Source organism: Amblyomma americanum, chromosome 1 (genome assembly GCF_052857255.1).
Source record: "Amblyomma americanum isolate KBUSLIRL-KWMA chromosome 1, ASM5285725v1, whole genome shotgun sequence".
Classification (NCBI taxonomy): domain Eukaryota; kingdom Metazoa; phylum Arthropoda; class Arachnida; order Ixodida; family Ixodidae; genus Amblyomma; species Amblyomma americanum.
The window spans coordinates 283,881,340-283,901,272 of NC_135497.1; the positions used below are offsets into that span (position 1 = coordinate 283,881,340).

The following is a 19,933-nucleotide window of genomic DNA, read 5'->3' on the forward strand; positions in this document are numbered from 1 at the left end:
GTTGATGTAGGGCAACTATAATTCTTTTTTTTTTTTTTTCCAAGAAAGTTAAGCAATCGCTTTTCTTTGCCTTGCTTGTTGAACCACCGACCTTTATTGAGAGCATAGCCAGAACTGTGACGTCTGGGGTGGCGAGTGTGCAGGGAGTCAGAGTGGTTGTTTGGCTGCATGGAAGGCCGTCGGCAGCTTGCGGTGTCATGCCAAGCTGAGCGCCTAGTCGTGGTTCACTTGTGCCGTGACCAGACCTACTCGGGGATGGAAGAAGTCAAGAACGAGGTATCCCAGAACATCATGGAGCTAGCACCACCTTCATATGTGCTGGGAATGCAGGTCAGCACATCTCATTGCATCTAATTCCTTTTATTTAATTGCCTTCTTCCACTGTTATTGCTATGATTATTTGCTGTTTCTTGTTGTGGGTCCACATTTAAGGGGAGACGTGCGTCTTGAAATGGTAAAAAGAATGCAAAAATTTCAATTTTTTTCAAAAATGGCATATTCAGATTCAATGTACTCTAGAGTACCTACCTACAAAGTTTCAAGGTCTCATTCAACCTCTAACTACAAAACAGTTTATATATGTGGCGCCTCTGAATCGCCGAAATGGCAAGTTTGGAGCAAAATATGGCAGCATTTCGCGCCCTCCACTTTCTGCAATCGTGTCCGCAATGGCTGTCATCTTGGTCTTATTTGAAAGCTGGATCCCTTCCCTACATACTGGTATTACTCCCTTGAGAAATTCTCTTGTAACGTCTGCACTTCGCTGCTTTCTGAGGCCTCTACAAAATGCCATTTTCTCAGGTTTGCATTTTTTGCCAACATGACTAGCCTTACAGAAGCTTTTGTTATGTTTTTATAGTGCAATTTCAATTAATCTTATGCATTTGAATTTGTAAAGAACTCAACTATGGCGCTATGCTATTTTTTGATAGCTAAGTGGCTAAGTCAAACATATCAAATTTTATGAAAAATGATGCTGCCTAATTATATTTGGTAATTACAGAGCTTTAGCCTAATTGAACATTCTTATATGATAATGTATATCAATAAAAATATAAATAGTATTGCTCTGCATGGCAGGTCTTTGGCTAGAGTTCCATTTCAGTCGGAACCAAAAAGTATTGATGCAAATTGTCTTAAGGACCTGAAGAAATTAGCTAATTAGGATTCATTTATTTTCCTATAATATGAGAACTAATTGAGGTATACAAAAGCTTATTCTATTTTTGAAAACAGGAAGAAATGCATGCACACACCTTATTTGATTATAACATCTCTAATAAAAAAAGTTTAATTTCAAGACCCGGTTCTCCCCTTAAGAAAGGATCACAATTTTCTTGTAACTGTTGGTGAAAAGATCTGGGAGCAGTTATCTTTCTTCACAGGTGTGTGTGCTATATTGATTAGTGACCTGAAAATAATGTGCACTGAATGTAATACTGGAAATCACATATTCCGTGATTCAGCAGGTGTGAAGTGACGAGCCAAAAATGGGCACTTTATGGATTTGCCTCTGGAATAACTTTTGTGTGCAATTGTAATTAACCCCTTAGCGAACTTGGACGAGCCAGGCTCGTTGCATGCTTTACTGTAATGTGTGACTTGGGATGTGCCAGCTGTTTTGTGTTTTCTGGCACTCTGTGTCAAGTCTGTGTCAAGTCAAGTTTCATCAGTAAAACTTCTATTTGTGCTAGTTGGTGCATTTTTTTAACCAAGGGAACGGAACAGCGCAAAAACAAGCAATCACACAAGAAGGACAAGACACAACACGAGCGCTGACTGACAGCTGAGTTTTATTGAGCAGAGGCATATGCCTTAAAAAAGCGAGCAACAGAAGTGAAAAAGGAGGAGAGCGGACAATCAATAAAGATATCAGCAAGCACTCAAACGTTAGCTGCTTCCAAAAAGTCTATTTCAGCTACAAAAAGCGATAACGAGGGAGTGCTGATGCAAGTGTCTGCATATTTCTTGATATAGTAGGCTTCCAGGCTGACACGCGCAGTCTTGTCGGCACTCTTGCCTAGAATCCTAGTCTCAGCCAAACGAGCCACGCATCCTCTGCACTTAATTACATGCGCAACCAAATGTGCGTACTTATCTTTTAATTGACTTAAATTGTTTTTGCGCTGTTCCGTTCTCTTGGTTAAAAAAAAATCAAGTTTCATCCAAAGCTTTTTTCTTTTATTTGCCGGTAGGTGAGAGGAGGGGTACTAAATGACCATTTTGATATCATTTCTTAAAAAACCTGTCGTTTAGTAGGTTAAGTGATATTGAGGGTTTATAGAAGGACCATGTGTCTGACATATCACTCCTATTTCAATCTGGTTATTCTCTTAATATCTTTGCCATGTTACTTTGTGTTGACTCTTTGTGCTCTTTAAAAATTTTGGCAAAGAGGTGAGTAATGCCTGTTGCCTATTACCAATTTTGTGACTTTCTGTTTGAAGTAGAAACTGCTTTGTTCATATTGGCAGGCCTTCATTACACGAAGGGTTGCATTATTGAATGCCCCATGCTACAAGATCTCCCTTGTAGAAAAGCTTTGAAAATTCCACCGTGTGTCTTGCTGTGCTCAGCTGTAGTTTTTTTTTTTTTACTTTAGTCAATCGTAATAATAAGCCAGAATTTATTTTTGTGCTTTTTAGTGGGCATTTCTTGGCTCTTAATGTCATGCTTTTTACCACTTGAAGGCTAAAGGAGCCTGTAATTCATATTTTCTTGTAGCAAAGACTGAAAAAAGGGCATCAGGTAGTTATATAGTGGAGTACTTAGCATGGCATTTAAAAGCATGAAATCTGCAGGCTAGTTGTACTGTGTATGTGGTGTGTGTTACCCAAACAGGGTGAAGCATTGAAAGAACTCTGAACGCACTGTGGAAATGTAACTAATGGGGCTTATGGAAGCCTTCGGTTGCAAGTAAATTATTTTTTGTTGTGTGACTAATGTATAATACAATAGCTGGCCTGAACTGTGCATCTTTTCAGGTCCCTGAAATACAAAAAAAAGTTGGAAAGTTGTTCGCGGTTAGAGCAGAAAGCTAAATTCATTTACGAATCTCCCCAGGTGGTGAAAAAAAAAAAAAATGTGCCCAGCTTAAGCTATGGCATGATGCGTTTCAGTGAGAAGCTGTCATAGGAATCTAAGCTTAGTATCTCCTTTGGCTGTCGTTGGGTTTTTGCGTTAGATAAGCAATGTGCGTACTAGTCATAAATGCTAGTGGTTTCTCTTGCCTTGTTTTTTTTTATTCTTCATCTTCCTTTTCTTTTTCTTTGTGGAATTATTACGGTGATGGTTATCCCGTATGATGACCCTTAAACAGCTTCTCATAGTGAAAAGTGAAATATTTTTGGCATGATTGCTTTTAAGGGGAGGAGGCACTTTTAATGATAACTGAAGATGTTAGCCTGATAATATAGCTGTCAGGCTATTCTAGATAGGCATGAATAATATAGCTGGCAGGTTATTCTAGAAGAGCATGGTAAGGATGGTTGCCACTCCTTGCAATGGTCTTCTGCTGTTGCCATGGCTCACACCAATTTATGCAGCCATCTTTCATTTACTCTAAAATGTTCAAAGATGTTCATATGAGAAATTTTTATTGATTCTTATTTACAAACCAAATGGTTAATTACAAACCAAAAAGTGCTCCTACTTGCATGAGACAACATCGAGCAGCACTGAGCTAGCCTTATCTTTGGGCAGGGCATTCAGTTTTGTTGCGTTTCCTCAGATATGAAGCTATTTATTTTGAACAGTCTATACATGAAAATAATCTGCTGAGCTGAGATCTTTTCCATTTTCTTTTGCAATGCTAGGTGCCATTTTTGTCGGCAGGCAAGGATGTAGGCCACCGCGAGGTTCGGCACCGAGGCAAGAGTGCAATAAGTGGCGAATATGTCATCGAAGATGTCACTATGGAGGATGGCGGCGGTGTGAGGCGCCTAATATTTCTTGACAAGCCACATGTCATCCAGACAGAAGCAAAGCTTAAGCAAGGTGAGCACACACACCTTCTCGATGCCAAATTGTTACATTACAGTAGCTGACCAATTTTTCGGACCTCAATGATTCGGACTTGTGCGATATTTCAGATTTCGTTACACCTCATTGCAGAAGAATGGCGAGTTGGGCGAGTTGGATGTAGTTCATTTTGGCGGAAAATTCAGCGTGGAGAGACGAAAGACACTGGAAGGGGGACACGGCGCTTGTTTTGTCCCCCTTCCAGTGTCTTTCGTCCCTCCGCGCTCAATTTTCCGCCAAAATGAACACCTCATTGAATGTGTACATACTACTTACAGTTAAACCTCGATGTAACAAACTTCAGTGTAACGAAATCTTCGATGTAACGGAGTATTTCAGTTTTCATAACTTGACGTCCATAGAAGACTATGTATTTTTAGCTTCAGTGTAACGAAGTAGATTTTGCTGCTCTTTCAATGTTATGAAATTTCATTTTCTGGCTGGAAATAAACCATAGGAAAAGTTGTATTGTGGGCACGCATGGCTGAGCAGAGTGCATGCCGAAGCGCGCATCAGAGCGTGTACATATATGGGCGCCACCCGGCTTTCACATATATAGCGCATAGGCAGACGCAGACAGCATGCCCCGCCGCGAGGCCGCTGCCGCTTGCCACGAAGTCGCAGCGGTGGCTCTTGTGGAACGTATCGTCATGTCAGCGGCATTAGCGGTGTGCTCGGGGCACTTACAAGAGGATGATGTGGCAGCAAAACCACAACTCAAGGCGGGTGGCATTGTCCCCGCCACCCACGAGGTGGTAGATGCAATAAACGGGCTGAGGTGGCTCGCGAGCTCGCAACATAAGCTAGACTTGTGTATTGCCGTTGCTGCTGGCGACGAAAGGGTAGAAGTGAGGGGCCACTTTAATTGCAAATAAAGGATTTTCCCATGAGTTATCGGCAGCGCATTTTTGATAGGTTCTTAAAATGCTAGGAGATGAATTTCGATGTAGCTAAATTTTAGTATTGCGAAGTGAACTGCCAATTTTACCAACTTCATTAAATCGAAGTTTAACTGTATTTACAACCAATATTTCGAACTCTGTGGAGACTGAAAGGTTGATTTTTCAGACTTGAGTTGTGAGTGGGCATCTGTGCGATATTCACCGACTTGGCACCGCTGAGGAATGTGGCATTCTAACTTCAGTGGGCAGGTGGATTGGGTTGGATAGGCATAGCAGTTTTCATGTCTTTTTGTCGTCACTCGAGACAGTGGCACACACCACTCTTCTTTGTGAGGCCGTTTGCACCGTGGTCCCCCCTAGTAGTGATGGCAGTGCAAGAAACAGCTTGCAAAGATAAGTGTGCAATTGCACTGATAATGCAACAGCGGGAATAGCCATTGGGGCTTGGACGCTGCCGCCTCTCATGCTGTTGGGTGCAGATGGGAGGGAAGAGAGAGGGGGAGCCGCGGTCGTTTGCTTCCTGCATCTTCCTAGAAATAGATGATGCCTTGCATCTGCCACAGTCGCGCAGAACATGTTTGTGCAGAGTTGCAGCAAGGGGTAAACTTTGCAGCGCGACAGCGCGGAACTGCCTGTCCGTTTGTGACATGGTTCGCAGCATGACCTGTGGGCTGCGCAACTAGTATTGACGTGTGGTCCCTATGTTATGGAAGCATGACTCAGATACAAGCTAATACTATTATTGCATGTAGGCAGAACATGATGGAGGGCAAAATTAGTGATACTTTTCTAGGCTTTTTTATTTTCGGAAAGTGATTTTTTGAAGTTCACAGATTTTTTTGGACTGTTCGAGTATTCAGACTATTATTCGGGTCCAGTCAGGTCCAAAAATTTAGTTCGCTGCTGTATGTGCTCCAAACTAAGAGTTGTCTGTGATTGTGATGAGCAAAGTTTGAAATTCCTTACTGGCAGTCTTGCTACATTTGAAACGTGGCAGCTGGTTTGCAGAAACTAAAACACCCAATTAGTCCTCCTGTGTTCAGTTCAAATTTTGTGTGCTGTCTCTGGATTTTGTTCCCTAAAGTTTGCTGTGAGGCTTCCATACTGACTGCTCATCCTTTTGAGGAATTATTCATTGAGAGGAGGTAACTTTTTATATTGGTACTAGATTAATGGTAAGAGAAGGACAACAAAAACTTTCAAGAAGTGAGGCTGTTTTTAAAAAGCTCATGCAAAGACTGATGTGTGACAGGATAATACAGCTGCATAGCGATGTGCTGCTTTGTACCTGCACTAGCATTCCATCTTTCAAATCTTCCATAGCTTGATGTTCTTTGTTATGCAGTTGAATTGCTAGATTCTCCTCATTATGGGCAGCCATCTAGAACAAGCAGCCTGCGGCACCTTACGGTGTCTGTAGTGGTGTGCAGCAATGTCTGTTCAGGATTCACATTAGAGGAGCAAACTTTTCTGTGAAAGCTGTGGTGGTGCGTGGATGGCTGAAAGTACCTGCTAGTTGTTTTAGGCACAGGACAGTGTGGTTCGGTAGAAAACTTGGAATGTTTATGATGTGGGCTAGCCACTCCTTTAATTGGATAACTGTGACAAAATACAAAAGGATTGTGTGGAAGGATTCTGCTTCACTGTTTCTTTTTTCCCCGAAGCTTTGGTGTGGGCTTATTACTAGCCTTTGCATAAAGCTGTGCCACTTATCTCTTCAAGGCTGGTTGGGTGATGCAAGTGAATGATAGCTGTGAACAATATAAATAATCAGTAAGACAGTCGTTCATTCATGTTGTAATCTTGTGCGCTGTTATATTGACATAGTGCTGTAGTTGTCATTGAAGTGCCAGGACTGTGTCTATTTGTTTGCACTGAGTTTATCTGGTTTGTATTAAGGAACGAGCTACTGTATACTCCTTATTGGAGTGTGCAGTCTCGTTGCATGTCATTGTTTCTTAGTGCCACAAGTACCAGATTTGTTTCACAATCCTACATGGTTGAATTGAGGATGTGTGTCTCGTTTAATCAAGGTTTTTTTATTATTTTATTATAAAATTATTATTGCCTAATTTTTGATGTGATGCAGGCTTTGAAAAATTGCCCACAAAGACAAAAAGTATTGTTACAGTAGACCCCCTTTAATGGCATTAAATTTGCCCGTGTGGGACAGGTATAATTTGAAGGGACCAGAAAATTTGTTCGTTTTATCAGAAGAGCATCTTTCATTTCTGAAGGATATTATCCTTTATCATTTTGATGTTCTGGTAGGAGCATGATGTTATTTGTTCTGTTGCCATCCAGTTGTTGCCTTAGTAATGTAGTAAAACCTTGTTAATTATATCCCCATTATTTCGGAAATCTGCCGAATTCAGAGTGGTGATGTTGTTTCTGCCAGTACCCTTATAAGTGTATTGTGTCAAATGCTTGGTATTCCGGGAGCAGCCGGGCTCACACTGGTTAATACGGACAGGCTCTCAACAGGAGGCTGTGTCAAAGTGTGGCTTGCACAACCAGTGATCGTCCAGATAGCTGTCTTCAAACCTGAATTGCTTGGTGCAGTGTTGCCCATACGCTTCTGACGTGTGTTTAGTGCAGGTGTGACAACGATCGAAGGACCCATCACTGAAAAATAGTCCGGCCTCATGGTTTCGGTTTGCTTCTCTGATCTTTGCACCAGCCCGCGGTGACGGTGGCTATTGGCCATGCACTGCTCAGCCAGCCTAGCACAGCTGCATGCTAATGACCAAGGCACACTTTCTCTGGCTGCCCTCTATGGTATCTTTGTTGAAAAAAGATGCACACAGTAAAAGTTTGAAGAGAAGGTGTCTCCCCATTCCGGCGCCAATGTGTCTCTGTCTTGCTCCCGTCTACATGGCTCTTCTATTCTCATATAGCCAATATACACAGTATTCAAGTACTGCTTGTAGTTTGTGCACAAGCCGTTGCTTGTGCGAAGGCTCCACCGCTACTATGCTGCACCGTGACGGCTGCTGTGGAAGCCGCTGTGCACTATTGTGGAACAGTTTGCTTTGACATTCCTGACAATGTGCATGTAGTGGAGTGTTTATTTAAACTCTGAAAAATCGTTGTTGATGCGCGGTTTCCATCTCAAAAGCGCACAGCCATAACCCAGGTTCTCATACAAATAAATTTGCTGTGATGCAATGCAGATGGTTTTTGTCAGTTTTGTAGGGCCCATTCGATAATTTGACCTTTGGATAATTCAAATGTTTTTCTTGGTCCTTTGAAGTCCACATTAATGGTGTTTCACTATATGCTGTTGTGACTTAATCTATTGTTTTCTTTATTTCAATTAAATTTATTTTCCACCATGGTACAAATGATGGCGGGGGCCTGGAGTAAAAGCTGTCGTTTGACAGCTTGACTATGCCACGGGCCCCGACTTTGGCAGCAGTGCAGTAGTCTGGCATGTGGGCATAGATCGAAAGTACATCACATGTGCACCTCAACACAAGCAAAATCAACAGAGAGAATAAAGCTCTTTTCATTTCTCTTCCCGATCAGTGAAGTGCAAAGGAAAAAAGAAGGCTAAAGTGTGGCAGGTCGTCCCAGAGAACCTCCTCTGCGAGTACTACAAGTACATGGTCGCTGGTATTGCCTTCATAATGCCCAAGGGAACAGGTGAGAGAAATTACTAATGGGGCATATATCTCTGCAATGCTGGTTTTTTCCACTGCCAATGCCTGTGCATATCTGATGTTTTGAAATGCAGAGGGGCCAGCCAGTGCACTAATGGTTGGATTGGGTGGAGGTACCCTTCCACTTTTCCTTTTTACCAAGTTTCCTGAGGTAGGTGGATTGTTTTTTTGTTCCAAAGCAGGCACACATGCTTTGGAACTGTTCGTAGTCGAAGCTTTAGTTATCGTTGTCGTTGGGTGTACTGTCTTCCAAGAGGCCCTTGTAAGAGATATCTTTCCATAGAAACACGTCTTCCCAGTAACGTCAGGCACGTTCAATATCCCGCATTTCTCGAAATCACAGCCGGTGAGCTCCTTGGCAATGCTGGCCCAAGCATCCATGATCCAACTGCACAACGTGGCTGGAGAGGTCTGTGTCCGGCAGCAGTAACTGCAGGCTCTCCCTACCTCATTCAGACCACGTCGCAGCATCAGTAGTGCTGATGCTTTCGGCAGCTGTGTTTACTTTCCTTTAAAAGCAGCCAAGTACTGCTTTCAAGGTCCCGATACCATGTCGGGTGCGATCGTCTTGGGTGTCGCGAGGCCAGGCCAGCGTAGTGAAATAACTTAGAAATCGAAACTACCAACCTACGTCACCGCTGGATAACGCCTACTCTCACTGGAAGCGTGATAGTGATGGTGCTCAATAATAATGAAACCGGAACTGCGGATTTTGTTCAAAAATTGTTTGGTTCCGTATATAACATGAAGTGGAAATTTGACGCGCCAAAATCTGGAAGAAAACCTTGTATTATTTGCAAGTTTTTAAGGTAATTGTCAACTGCCACAGTGGGCAGTTTGCTTGCAGTCAGTCCTCTGGTGGGCAGGGCTTCACCTGGGGCTTCACTGTGTTTACTCATCCGCCAGTTTCTCTGCGGCATGTCCCTTCTAATGCTCACGCATTAAAAGGTGCCATCAGTGAGCAATCTAGGTGGCAAGCTTAAAGTTGTACAATGCACGATTAGTACACTGAAAATGTCAATACTTTACATATCTAGAAACTCTATTTATCTTGAAATTTTCTGCAATTTTTATTACTGCATGTTAATGAAGGTTTACTGTACCTAAAAGAGAAGTTTTATTGTTGTGCTTTGTAGTTTCACCTTGCCTTGGTCATTGTTTCACTTTTTTATGGTTTCAGTGTAGTCTGTTGCCAAGATTATACTTGTGCTGAAAGTCAGGACTCGCTCTTACTTTCACTAGAGTGATGCCTCTACAGCAGTAAAGATTTCAGTGTTAGTGGATAATTAGTGTGCTGGTTAAAAATAGAGAGATCTTTATTTCAGGCAAAACTTCTGGCTGGTTCAAAAAAAAAAAATGGCAGAGAAGGAGAGAGCAAGAAGTGAAAGTAAAGCAAGACTTAACTTTAAAGGATCAAAAAGTTTTCCAGAGCAGCTTGTGTAAGCAAGTAAACTTAAGACTTAAGAACTTTTCTGCAGCCGAAAAATATAACACAGGCTCCTGTGTTGTCTAGAGAGAGAGACCGGCACAGAGGAAAGGAACAGGAGGGAGGTCTTGTCTAGAGGTTTTTGCTACCCTAGTAAGGTTAGGTGAGCTCTACTGGAATATCGTTATAAATTGTGGCTCTTCAGGCTGAGTGATGATAACAGTGGGTCATGGTACACCTCTTGCTGTTTTGGATCAAGGGACTCTCTGGAGTGTTTGACCGAAGTGACTGGCCGCCAACTTCAGAGATAGGAGAAAATGCAAGTTTGGGTAGAAGTGCTTATTAAAGGTCCCGGCACATCATCATGGATGGCTGCTTATGAAAGTGGTATAACTCAGCTTGCTATCAGCAGTGTCTTTCAGAAAAAAAGAAATTTGAACTTTAACCATTGACGGCCAGTTCACAGCAAATATATCACACACTGGTAACGCTCTCTCAGAATTTGCGCTTGAGCGTGCCATAGCCATTCATAAAAAATAACAAATGCTCTAAGACGGTGCCTGAAATGTAGAGACTGTGTTGCAATTTTGGCTGCATTAACTTGGTTGACTGAAATTGACTGATTTATATTATGTTTAATGTCTAAAATGAAAGCCATTTTCAGAGATCCTGAGTCATTTTGCATAGGCATGTTGAATTGTTTTGAATACTAGATGGTTTGCCACAGATACCAACTTGCTCTTCTGCTTTCCTTTTCATTTTTTCTTTTGCATCTCCTGCTTTTCTCTTGCCAGCTGCGACTGTCGGTCATCGAGCTGGACCCTGAGGTAGTGGATATCGCCAGGCGGTGGTACCTTCCTGAGCATTGTCCTATGGATATCCGTGTGGAGGATGGGCTCAACACCTTCGAAAGACTCTCCAAAGAAGGCATGTGCTGCCATAATTGCCTCTTGGATATGAAGTATGGCACAAATACTTGATGTGTGATGCATGCACATGAATCTGTTACTGACATCATTTAAGTTTGATATTAAACTTCAAAGCTGAAGTTTGATCTGGGGCTTTATGCAACTCTTCATTTGCCTTTTCTTTCTATTGGCATGCCATGGCTTGTGATCCAGGCGAGCCCACTTATAACGGCCACTGATATAACGAACGCTCACTTATTAGGACCGAGGGTGGTGCTATCATCAAAATGTGCATTGAGGCAATGGAACTGTGTCACAGAGCCCAGCTAGGGCGAACGAGATGCTATACAAACTCAGACCCGGAGTGCGGAATTTCGCTCTTCCTGCAGGAGCAGTCACCAAAGAGTGCCTCTTGGCCCCACGACACAACCCTTCCACTTTCCTGAAAAGAATGTGGTGGCCCGAGAGGGGAGTAGTAAAGGCGGAATGCTATGCAGTGCAGAAAGTGTTTGCTAGATGCGGCAGTCAAAAATTTATGCCCTGAAATGTGACACTTCTGCTGGTGTAAGCCACAGCAAGCTTCGAGCTACCATCCTTCTAAACACGAGCATTGACGGCACTGGCTGGCGGCTGCTGTTTGTCATCAGCAAGTCACGCAAGCAGCAGTGCTTTGGGACTTGTTCTTGTACACTATAGGCACAGCAAAAAGGCCAGGATGACAAACGAGTTTGTTTTATTCGACGAATATGCCACTAAGGGTAGATGAGGATGACGCATGACTGTTTGGCGTGTGGCTTGCTGCGTTTGACCACTGCATAGTGAAAAAGTACGAAGTCCCTGCTTGTGCTCATTGTGCGGAAAACCATGTGCTGCCTTCCCTGACTGCGGTGACCATGCTCTTCTGTCACCGAATGCAAATTCGGCACAGATGTGTAGCTCTGTATGTTAGACATGGACATCATTCTTGCTCTTAAGGTTTCCTATCGGCGGCTTGCCCCGGCACATGCCGATAGCAGCTGACCGAACTGACTGAACTATCCCTCCGCTTCATCTATGATTCAGCATTCATGACTGCTCAGCTTGCATATGGGACATGAGCCACTGGTGACCCCCACAACGCAGTGAATGTGTTAAGGCCAATCTAGTGCAAGAGTGCCATTTAAAGTCTCTTAAATTTCTCATTTACAACATGCCATGGTGCTTGGAGTAACCATGAAATATATTTTTAAATGCAGTGCGACGTCAGACATGTCCAGACACCTCTTGCTGAATACCAACTCAAACACTCAGCTTGCATTGTTTGTAAATTCCTATTTACAAGGTCAAGTCTTTAACTGTGTTAATAGACCAATCCCACCACAAGTTTTACCACACCACTGCTGCTGCAAAGAAGGCCAGCAGTTGGAGTAGTTCTTATCATATGCTGACTGGCAACTGTGGATGGAATTGTGGACATCAGAGCAATAATTTGTTTTACGACCGTGACTGCAGATAACTATGAAGTCCATCTCAATGAAATTTTCATTTTCAAGTGAGGAAATTGTGTGTGAGGGCTTGATCACTGTTTCTCACCCACAAAGCGAGGCACTTAAATTTACTGCATTAATTTCTTACACTGCATTGTCTCGAAATTAGCCAGAAAATGTGTGCTTAAAACAATACCAGCAAGCGATGCTGACCATTCTAGTAAACTATAGTTTGACTTGTCTGGGTTTCTATCACAATGTTGCCTCGTGTCTGAAAGCACAGCCGTGATTTAATGAGAACTACAGCCATCATGACCGCTCTATAAACAGTATGCTTGCAAGTAAGCTTGGTGAGATTGGTCTATTGGTTCAGTAGCAGAATAACTTGCATTTTTAACTGCAATGAGAAGAGGGGATCGTGCCTCGATCTCTGGTTTTTTTCGTTGCGTGGTACACTCTGGAAATGTTATACTATTAATACATCTGACTTATGTTATGACTGTGTTTATGTTTTGTGGTTTTATGTGCAGGCAAAACATACGACCTTGTCTTCCTTGATGTGGACAGTAAAGATTTATCAGAGGGCCTCACCTGCCCACCCATGGAGTTCCTAACGGAGCACAAGTTGAGAGAGGTGGCAGCTGTCACTGAATACACAGGCATGTTTCATAATCATTTAGGTTTTCATTAGTCGCTATTTTGATGGAGCACCTAAAGATCTTCACTTGCAGCTCTCTAGTCTTTTCACTACAATAGAGCCCCTCTGTAGTAAAGCGACTCAGACCAGCAAAAATATTTACTGTATCAAGGTCTACTATATTACCGTATTTATTACAATCTAGGCCGATAGTTTTTCTTTAAAGTAATCATGCTCCAAACTGTATGGCCGGCTTAGATTCAAAAATTGTTAACTTTTGGATTGTTGGAAAAGTTGGCTTTCCCTCGCAGCTCTCTAGCTGAGTGGTGAAGCCATCACAAAAAGCGCTGTTTTTTCGTTTTTGGTATCCATTTGCCTCCGAATGTTGGCCTCGCGGTCCTAGACTTGGCGCATGCCGTGATGTCATCATTCCACAGGAAGAGCGTCGCCACTACCAGACGTTCTTTACTATAGCCGTTTTTTTTATTTAAATCTGTACTATAACTGAAAACGAAATGTGCAGTCTATAAAAGGCGAAATGAAACTGCAGTTTCACTTGACTATATTTTTACTGTATCTCACATTTTACTATTATAATTACTGTCAGCCTGGCAAAATTTTCACATGAATTATAGATTCCTAGATTAAACTCATAGCTGTGGCTGGTAACTATATTGGGGCCTAGTTACACAAGCAGCTTACTCGTGCAGCCACCACAGTGGCTCAGTGGTTATGGTTCTCGGCTGCTGACCCGAAATACGTGGGTTCGATCCTGGCCGTGGTGGCCGCATTTCGATGGAGGTGAAATGGTAGAGGCCTGTCTGCTGTGCGATGTCAGTGCACACTAAAGAACCCCAGGTGGTCGAAATTATCCAGAGCCCTCCACTACGGCGTCCCTCATAGCCTGAGTCACTTTGGGATGCTTAACCCCATAAAAGCAAACCAAGTTTACTGGTGGAGTGAGTACGGTCACAGTGCCAAATTTCTCCCTTGCTGTCCTCAATCTTCCTTTTTGTGGTGGGGAACACGACAGCATTCGTCAAAGTGAGAGATGATTACATCATAGCGACTTTGCCTTTCTTGCTGTGTGTCGTGCTTGCAAAAAAAAAATGGGAAGGGGGGGGGGGGGGGGATTGGAATGGTGTATCAAGTTTTCATGATTAAATGCAGTCGTACCTTGACATAACAAAGTCATACTTGCAGCTGAAAAATTCGTTAAATTGCTAACTTTTTCAAATTGAGATTCCTATGTTTCAACAGCCCAGTTTCAGATTCTGGAACACTCCTGGTATATGGCACGTTGTAAATATTTTAGAATCTCACAATATGGTTACAGTTGGTCAGAATTTCGTGATGATACAAATTTTAAAAATGCCCTGGCCATAGTGCATTATGTTGAATATTTTAGGGTTCGGAATGACACGAACAATTTCTCAACCCATGGCAGATAATACAAACACATGAACCATCACGCGCCTGGTGATGATACCGTTCAAAAGAGACTACTTTGGGACATATCGACGGAAAGAAGGATGAAATGAACATTGTAGAGTTTTCTGCGTGAAAATAATTGAAGTAATAAAAAAAAAAGGGATATATCCTACTCCCATCACCAAACGATGCCCTTGCCAGTGACAGGCGGAAAACTTCACCACACTACACAAATGGCTGGTGGTGCAGCGCGCTCATTGCAGATTTTGTATGTACCAGGTAGAAGCAATATGAAGGGAACATGGGAGCACAGGGCCTCCGCACTTAGGGAAGCACTGCCAGAGAGTGCGGACGAGATGTGCCGCACCAGGTGGATGCACAGAAGGTGGAACCAGCGAAAACGGATGTAGGACAAGAAATAGGAGGCACACATACATCCTGCGTCCATTTTTGCTGGTTCCACTTTCTATGCATTATGAGCCAACTAGCCCTGCAGTTTACGCTCTTCACCAGGCGCATGCACGGAAAGAGCAGCCGGCAATGCCTCCTGGGCATATGCCTTTGCTGCCGAATTTTGCCTGCTCTCGGCAGTAGTGCTTTGCGAAGTGTAGAGACAGCGTGCTCCAATGTTCCCTTTCATATTGGTTTTGCTTGCACACGACAGATGGCACAGCGATACATTTTGCTGTTGTTCTGCTCTACTGGCTGAAGCCCACTGGCAGCATTTTTGCAGAAAACGTCGCATGCAAATCGTGGTTTGTCTCAGCTAAAGTTTTCATTTTCATCTTCTTGTCAAGGAGGCTTCTGGTCCGTGCATGTGATGCACGAGGACTTTGTTAAATTGAAAGTGCGGCATAAAATTGAATAAATTGCAAAAAAAAAATACATTTCTTTCAATGGGGCAGAGGTTAGGAAATTTAAAAAACGCATCATTTCGCGAAATTCTTTAGGTTGAGGTTTATTATTTCGAAGTTTGGCTGTAGACTCTTTTAAGATAGGATCCCAATTTCCCCTCAGTACAGAGTCCATTTGAATGCCGAATGCTATCACCATGGAAATATAACAGCAGAAGGATATGTATGTTCAAATAAATTTTGTATTCTGGTTTGGTTTTAGCAGGTTTAACGTCCGAAAGTGAAGGGCGCCGGAAATGTCGACCATCTGGGGTTCTTTAACATGCACTGACATTGCACAGTACATGGGCCTCTAGCAATTCGCCTCCATCAAAATTACACCGCCATGGGCGGGATCGAACCTGCATAATTTTGTATGTGTAGCATGTGTAGCACCATAAATAAGTTAAGCATCAGAAAGATACATTGAGTCAGTAGAGGACACAGGGTAGTTATGTGTGTTACAATGTATGCTATAGTGGTTTGGCTCTATGGAATCCTTTTTACAAGTCTTTAATTATGGCTGGCATGAGATTTGTCATGCTGAGATTTATAGTCCTTTTTTTCTTCTTATTTTGACAGGTGCTGTGGTGATGAACTTTGTCTGCCGCAATGAAACATTGAAGAAAGAAGTGTACCAGAGGTTGAACGGTATTTTTGACACAGTTCTTGTCCAGAAGATACCAGACAATGTAAATGAGGTGGTTTACCTAACCAACGACAAATCTGATGGAATGGAATCCAGGTTCATCAGTAATGTACAGAGGCTCAGCAAGATCTTGAAGGGCGTTGACAATGCAGACATATCTGCCCTTATGAATGGATTAAAAGTTGCTTAACCTTTTTTTGCGCAGGAGTGTGGTTTCGTGGTGTTTCTCTCTAGTGCACACACAGCAGCTGCTGGGTGGTTCTCAGCAGCATAGTGCAGCGACTGTCATTCAGTAATTCTTATTTTTTAAATGTCTGTATACCATAGCAACTATGCTGGCTACAAAAGTTGAGTGTTGCTGTGCTCAATTTGAAAGGGCTGTTTTAGCTGGAAACAAGTACGAAGCAGTGACTGCCTTTCAAGGGAGTGGAGTCCAGCCAATGGTCTCCACAGATTGTCATGACATCATGATTAATCCAATTAAATCTGCTTAATCGAAGGTTAATCCCTTTGCACCTGCTATCCTGACATCACCAGGGCTTAAATTAACCACGCATATAGGGGATTAACTGTGACATGGCTGCAACTGGTCCATGCCATTTGCTGGAGGGCCTCCTTTGAGGGGTGTTCACCGTTTCCTTCTTGTTGTTGTATCTAATATTGCTGATAAAAGCCAGAACCCACAGTACAAGAAATGCAGACAAGTAGAAAAATGGCCCAAAATGCTGCCACTGCTTCTCAGTGGTGCCACCAAGCCATGCATTTGCTTGGTGCTACAAGACTTGCGGTCTACTTGTCACACAATTTTATAGCCTAGAGATAGTGAATCTCAAGCATTTCAGTCAGGAGAGTGCTTGATTACACTGATTTTCACCATTGCGGGTATGCAAAAGTATGATAATCCTGTTGCAACAGATGCTTTTCAGAGTGAAAATTATTTATAGTCGAGCCCGGATAAATCGAATCCGGATATTTAGAATTATTGGCTATATCGAACACAGGTTATCACCTTGAAAATTCTTTGTGAAAGTATGGGAAAGTCGCTCAGTGTATTGAACTTTAAATTAGTCGGTCGCTTGATGTATCGAATGGCATGCCACTCCCCTTTAAGTGGCGCTTCTCCTAATGATGCTCTTCGATCACTTTTCATGCATGGAAGCTGGTTGGCTTTGTGGCCTTGGGTATCTGCTGGCAGCACTAGTGCTGTGAAACTGCATGATGAGGTGAATGTGATGTGTGTTTGATGATGGCCTTTCGGTCTTGTACTCGTTTTTCGTACCACTTGCTGTCATGCGGTGAAGTCAACCTAACTAAAGCCTCGTGGCGTCCCTCGCCTGGTGTGCTTCACTGCTGAAGGCGTTGCAGAAGCCAACTTCTAGCACTGCTAGGACTAGCAAGGACTAGCACTGCTTACTGCGCGGTGCGCTGCCAGCACGTTGCTGTAAGAAGCATGTCACTAGCATGGGTACAATGTATTTTTGCATCTTCTAAATGACAGGTAAGCTTATATATTGGAATTTTTTATATATCGATATATCGAACTGCCTTGATCCTCTTCAGGTTCGATATATCCGGGTTCAACTGTAGTAGCAGCCAAAAACTTGCAGAAGGTGCCTCAAATTGCTTTTTCTGGTTATGATGCCCTGCCAAGCCCTACTTGCACCATTGTAGGAAGAAAATACAGGCAACTCATTATAATTTGAACTGGAAGGGTACTGAAAATTTCTTCAGTGAAGGGGCAAATTTTTACTTGTAGTACTTGATGTTGATGGGACCAAAGTGTCAGTTTGAATAAATTGGATGTTCGAATGAACGAGAGTCCACTGTGTAATTTGCAAAAGTACAGTGCAGGTTTCCAGGTTTTGCACAAGCGCTGTATCATGGGCAGTTTGCAAAGAAGTTGCTTGCTGGCACTAAGGTATCTCTACTGTCTGGCTTTTATATGAGAGAAGGGATTGTCATTGCAAACTAGACAGCTCAAAGATAGAGTGCACACATGCACAACAGATAAAATGCTGCCTTCCAACTGAGCTCCTACTAATGGCACTCTGAAAACTGGTTTTGTGCAATGATCTCAAGAGTCCTGTAACCTTGCATGCCACAGTGGTTGCCGTACTCGCCTTATTGGGATACCTGTAAAAGTTGTCCACTTTTAAAATTTGGCAGCTCATAGCCTGATGTCACTGTCAAAGAAGGAATTTGCATTTCTGAGTGTGGTGTGTGGCGCAGATGTTGGTGCAGCATTCGTCATTTTTCCCATTGTGTATCTGCGTGTGTGAAAATAAACATTGTGTTAGGAACCAGTGCTTTGTGTGTCTGTTGTGCTTTTCTCGCATTTTATCCTATCAAGTTTGCCACACATTGTGCCAACTGGTCTAAACATGAACCTTGCTATTTTTTAATCCTGTTACATATGTATTGGCCACATTTCCACATAAATCCCACGTCATGAAAATTCATACAAAATTCGCCATAGTAGTACCAGTGTTGGCAGACGTCAAAAAAAAGGCGAATCATGCTAACTAGTATTTTGATGAACAATAGGCACGTGATTGCAGTTAGAAATTTGTAGCCAACTGTTAGTAGTAGTCATATCAGTTTTTCGAATTTCGAAAACGTGATTACACTTGTTGCTATGGCACAAGTAATTTTGGCTACATCATGCTAAAATACATGCACTTTCGAAAAGCGCGCAGGTACAGCAACCGCTCCAGTTCATGTAACTAGTCGAAACGGCCAATTTTTGCCGACCCACAGTGCTAAGGGTAATCATGTTTTCAGAATTCTAAAAACTGATATGGCTTTTACTACGCCCGTCTAAAAATCTCTGACTGCACTTGGGTGCCTATTGGTAATAGTTAACTCCTAGGATTTAGTTCATCACTTTATTGGTTAACACGATTCGCCTGTTTTTTGACGTCCACCAACTCTGGTATTAGTATGCCAAAAAAAAAGCTTCTGTTCACCTCAAAAACCCTATTTTTAAAAATTAGTGATCAGCCTCCCTGCAAGACCTGGTGTATACAGGGTGTTCAAAAGTAAGCTTCGCAGTCTTCTTAAAAGTAGGCACTAAGTGGTGCGTGAAAACAATCTCTGCACACAAGGTATGCGGCCAGCGGGACACAAAGTGAGGTGATAATTGTCACCATCGGGCACCCAATTAACTAAAATATATTGTGGCACAGTTGAAGCCCTGGAACTGCTGTGCGACTCCATAACTAGCCCCATGGACTTCGGCTATGCAGGGGGATATTGTAACTGCCATGAAGACGTTAAATCGCTACATGTGCATGAAAGAAAAAGACTATCCCGGCTTTCAAGTGACTCGCAGCAGCACAGGACCTCTTGACTGGACCCTGTCCTTCATGAGGGAATCTACTCGTGACAATATTAATGAATTTTCTGGCGCCTACAGCTAGCATGAAGAGTTATAGTGGAAACGTACGGCTGGTCGCAGTTCTAGACTACTTCATTTGGCAGAATTATAGAGCATGCGTATTCCGAGATATTCGCCCCCAAAGTTTCCACTGATATTGCGTAATTACGCAGGCAAGCTGGTGGCAGTCGACGTGGAACTCCTCCCTAGTGTGATGCAGCTGTTGCATTGGGCTTTACCACTTTGATAGCCCAAAGTGAAAAAGTTATCTGGTTCAGCGGTCGCTCTATGTTATTGGCAGACTAAACGCCGTGTTACGCCGGTAGGAGTTTAGCGCTGATTCTCATCACCTTGCGTGTGCAATTACACGGTTCGAGCTGAAAATTTGGACTCTATAATCTTGGAACACGTGTGCTTAGAGAATTCTACAATATGGAATTGTGTAAGAATACAACTGCCTCTTAATTTCCAATATAAACATGCCTGCTTACTGCAACTAAAAAGCTCAATAATCGATTTTAGTTATTTAGGTGCCCGACGGTGACGATTATCTCACTTTGTAT

At 42.8% G+C, this 19,933-nt stretch overlaps 1 protein-coding gene across 1 annotated transcript in view; it reads left to right on the plus strand.

Annotated features, from left to right (window-relative positions):
• The window catches only part of LOC144115202 (eEF1A lysine and N-terminal methyltransferase-like), a 34,669-nt gene extending 18,468 nt beyond the window's left edge, over window positions 1-16,201 (plus strand). The window contains exons 7-13 of the mRNA XM_077649474.1: window positions 144-330; window positions 3,816-3,996; window positions 8,451-8,567; window positions 8,659-8,735; window positions 10,805-10,937; window positions 12,915-13,043; window positions 15,928-16,201. Coding sequence (XP_077505600.1) covers window positions 144-330; window positions 3,816-3,996; window positions 8,451-8,567; window positions 8,659-8,735; window positions 10,805-10,937; window positions 12,915-13,043; window positions 15,928-16,184 — 1,081 coding nt within the window. The 3' untranslated portion in view covers window positions 16,185-16,201. The remainder of the gene's footprint in view (window positions 1-143; window positions 331-3,815; window positions 3,997-8,450; window positions 8,568-8,658; window positions 8,736-10,804; window positions 10,938-12,914; window positions 13,044-15,927) is intronic.
• Window positions 16,202-19,933: the final 3,732 nt, after the last annotated feature.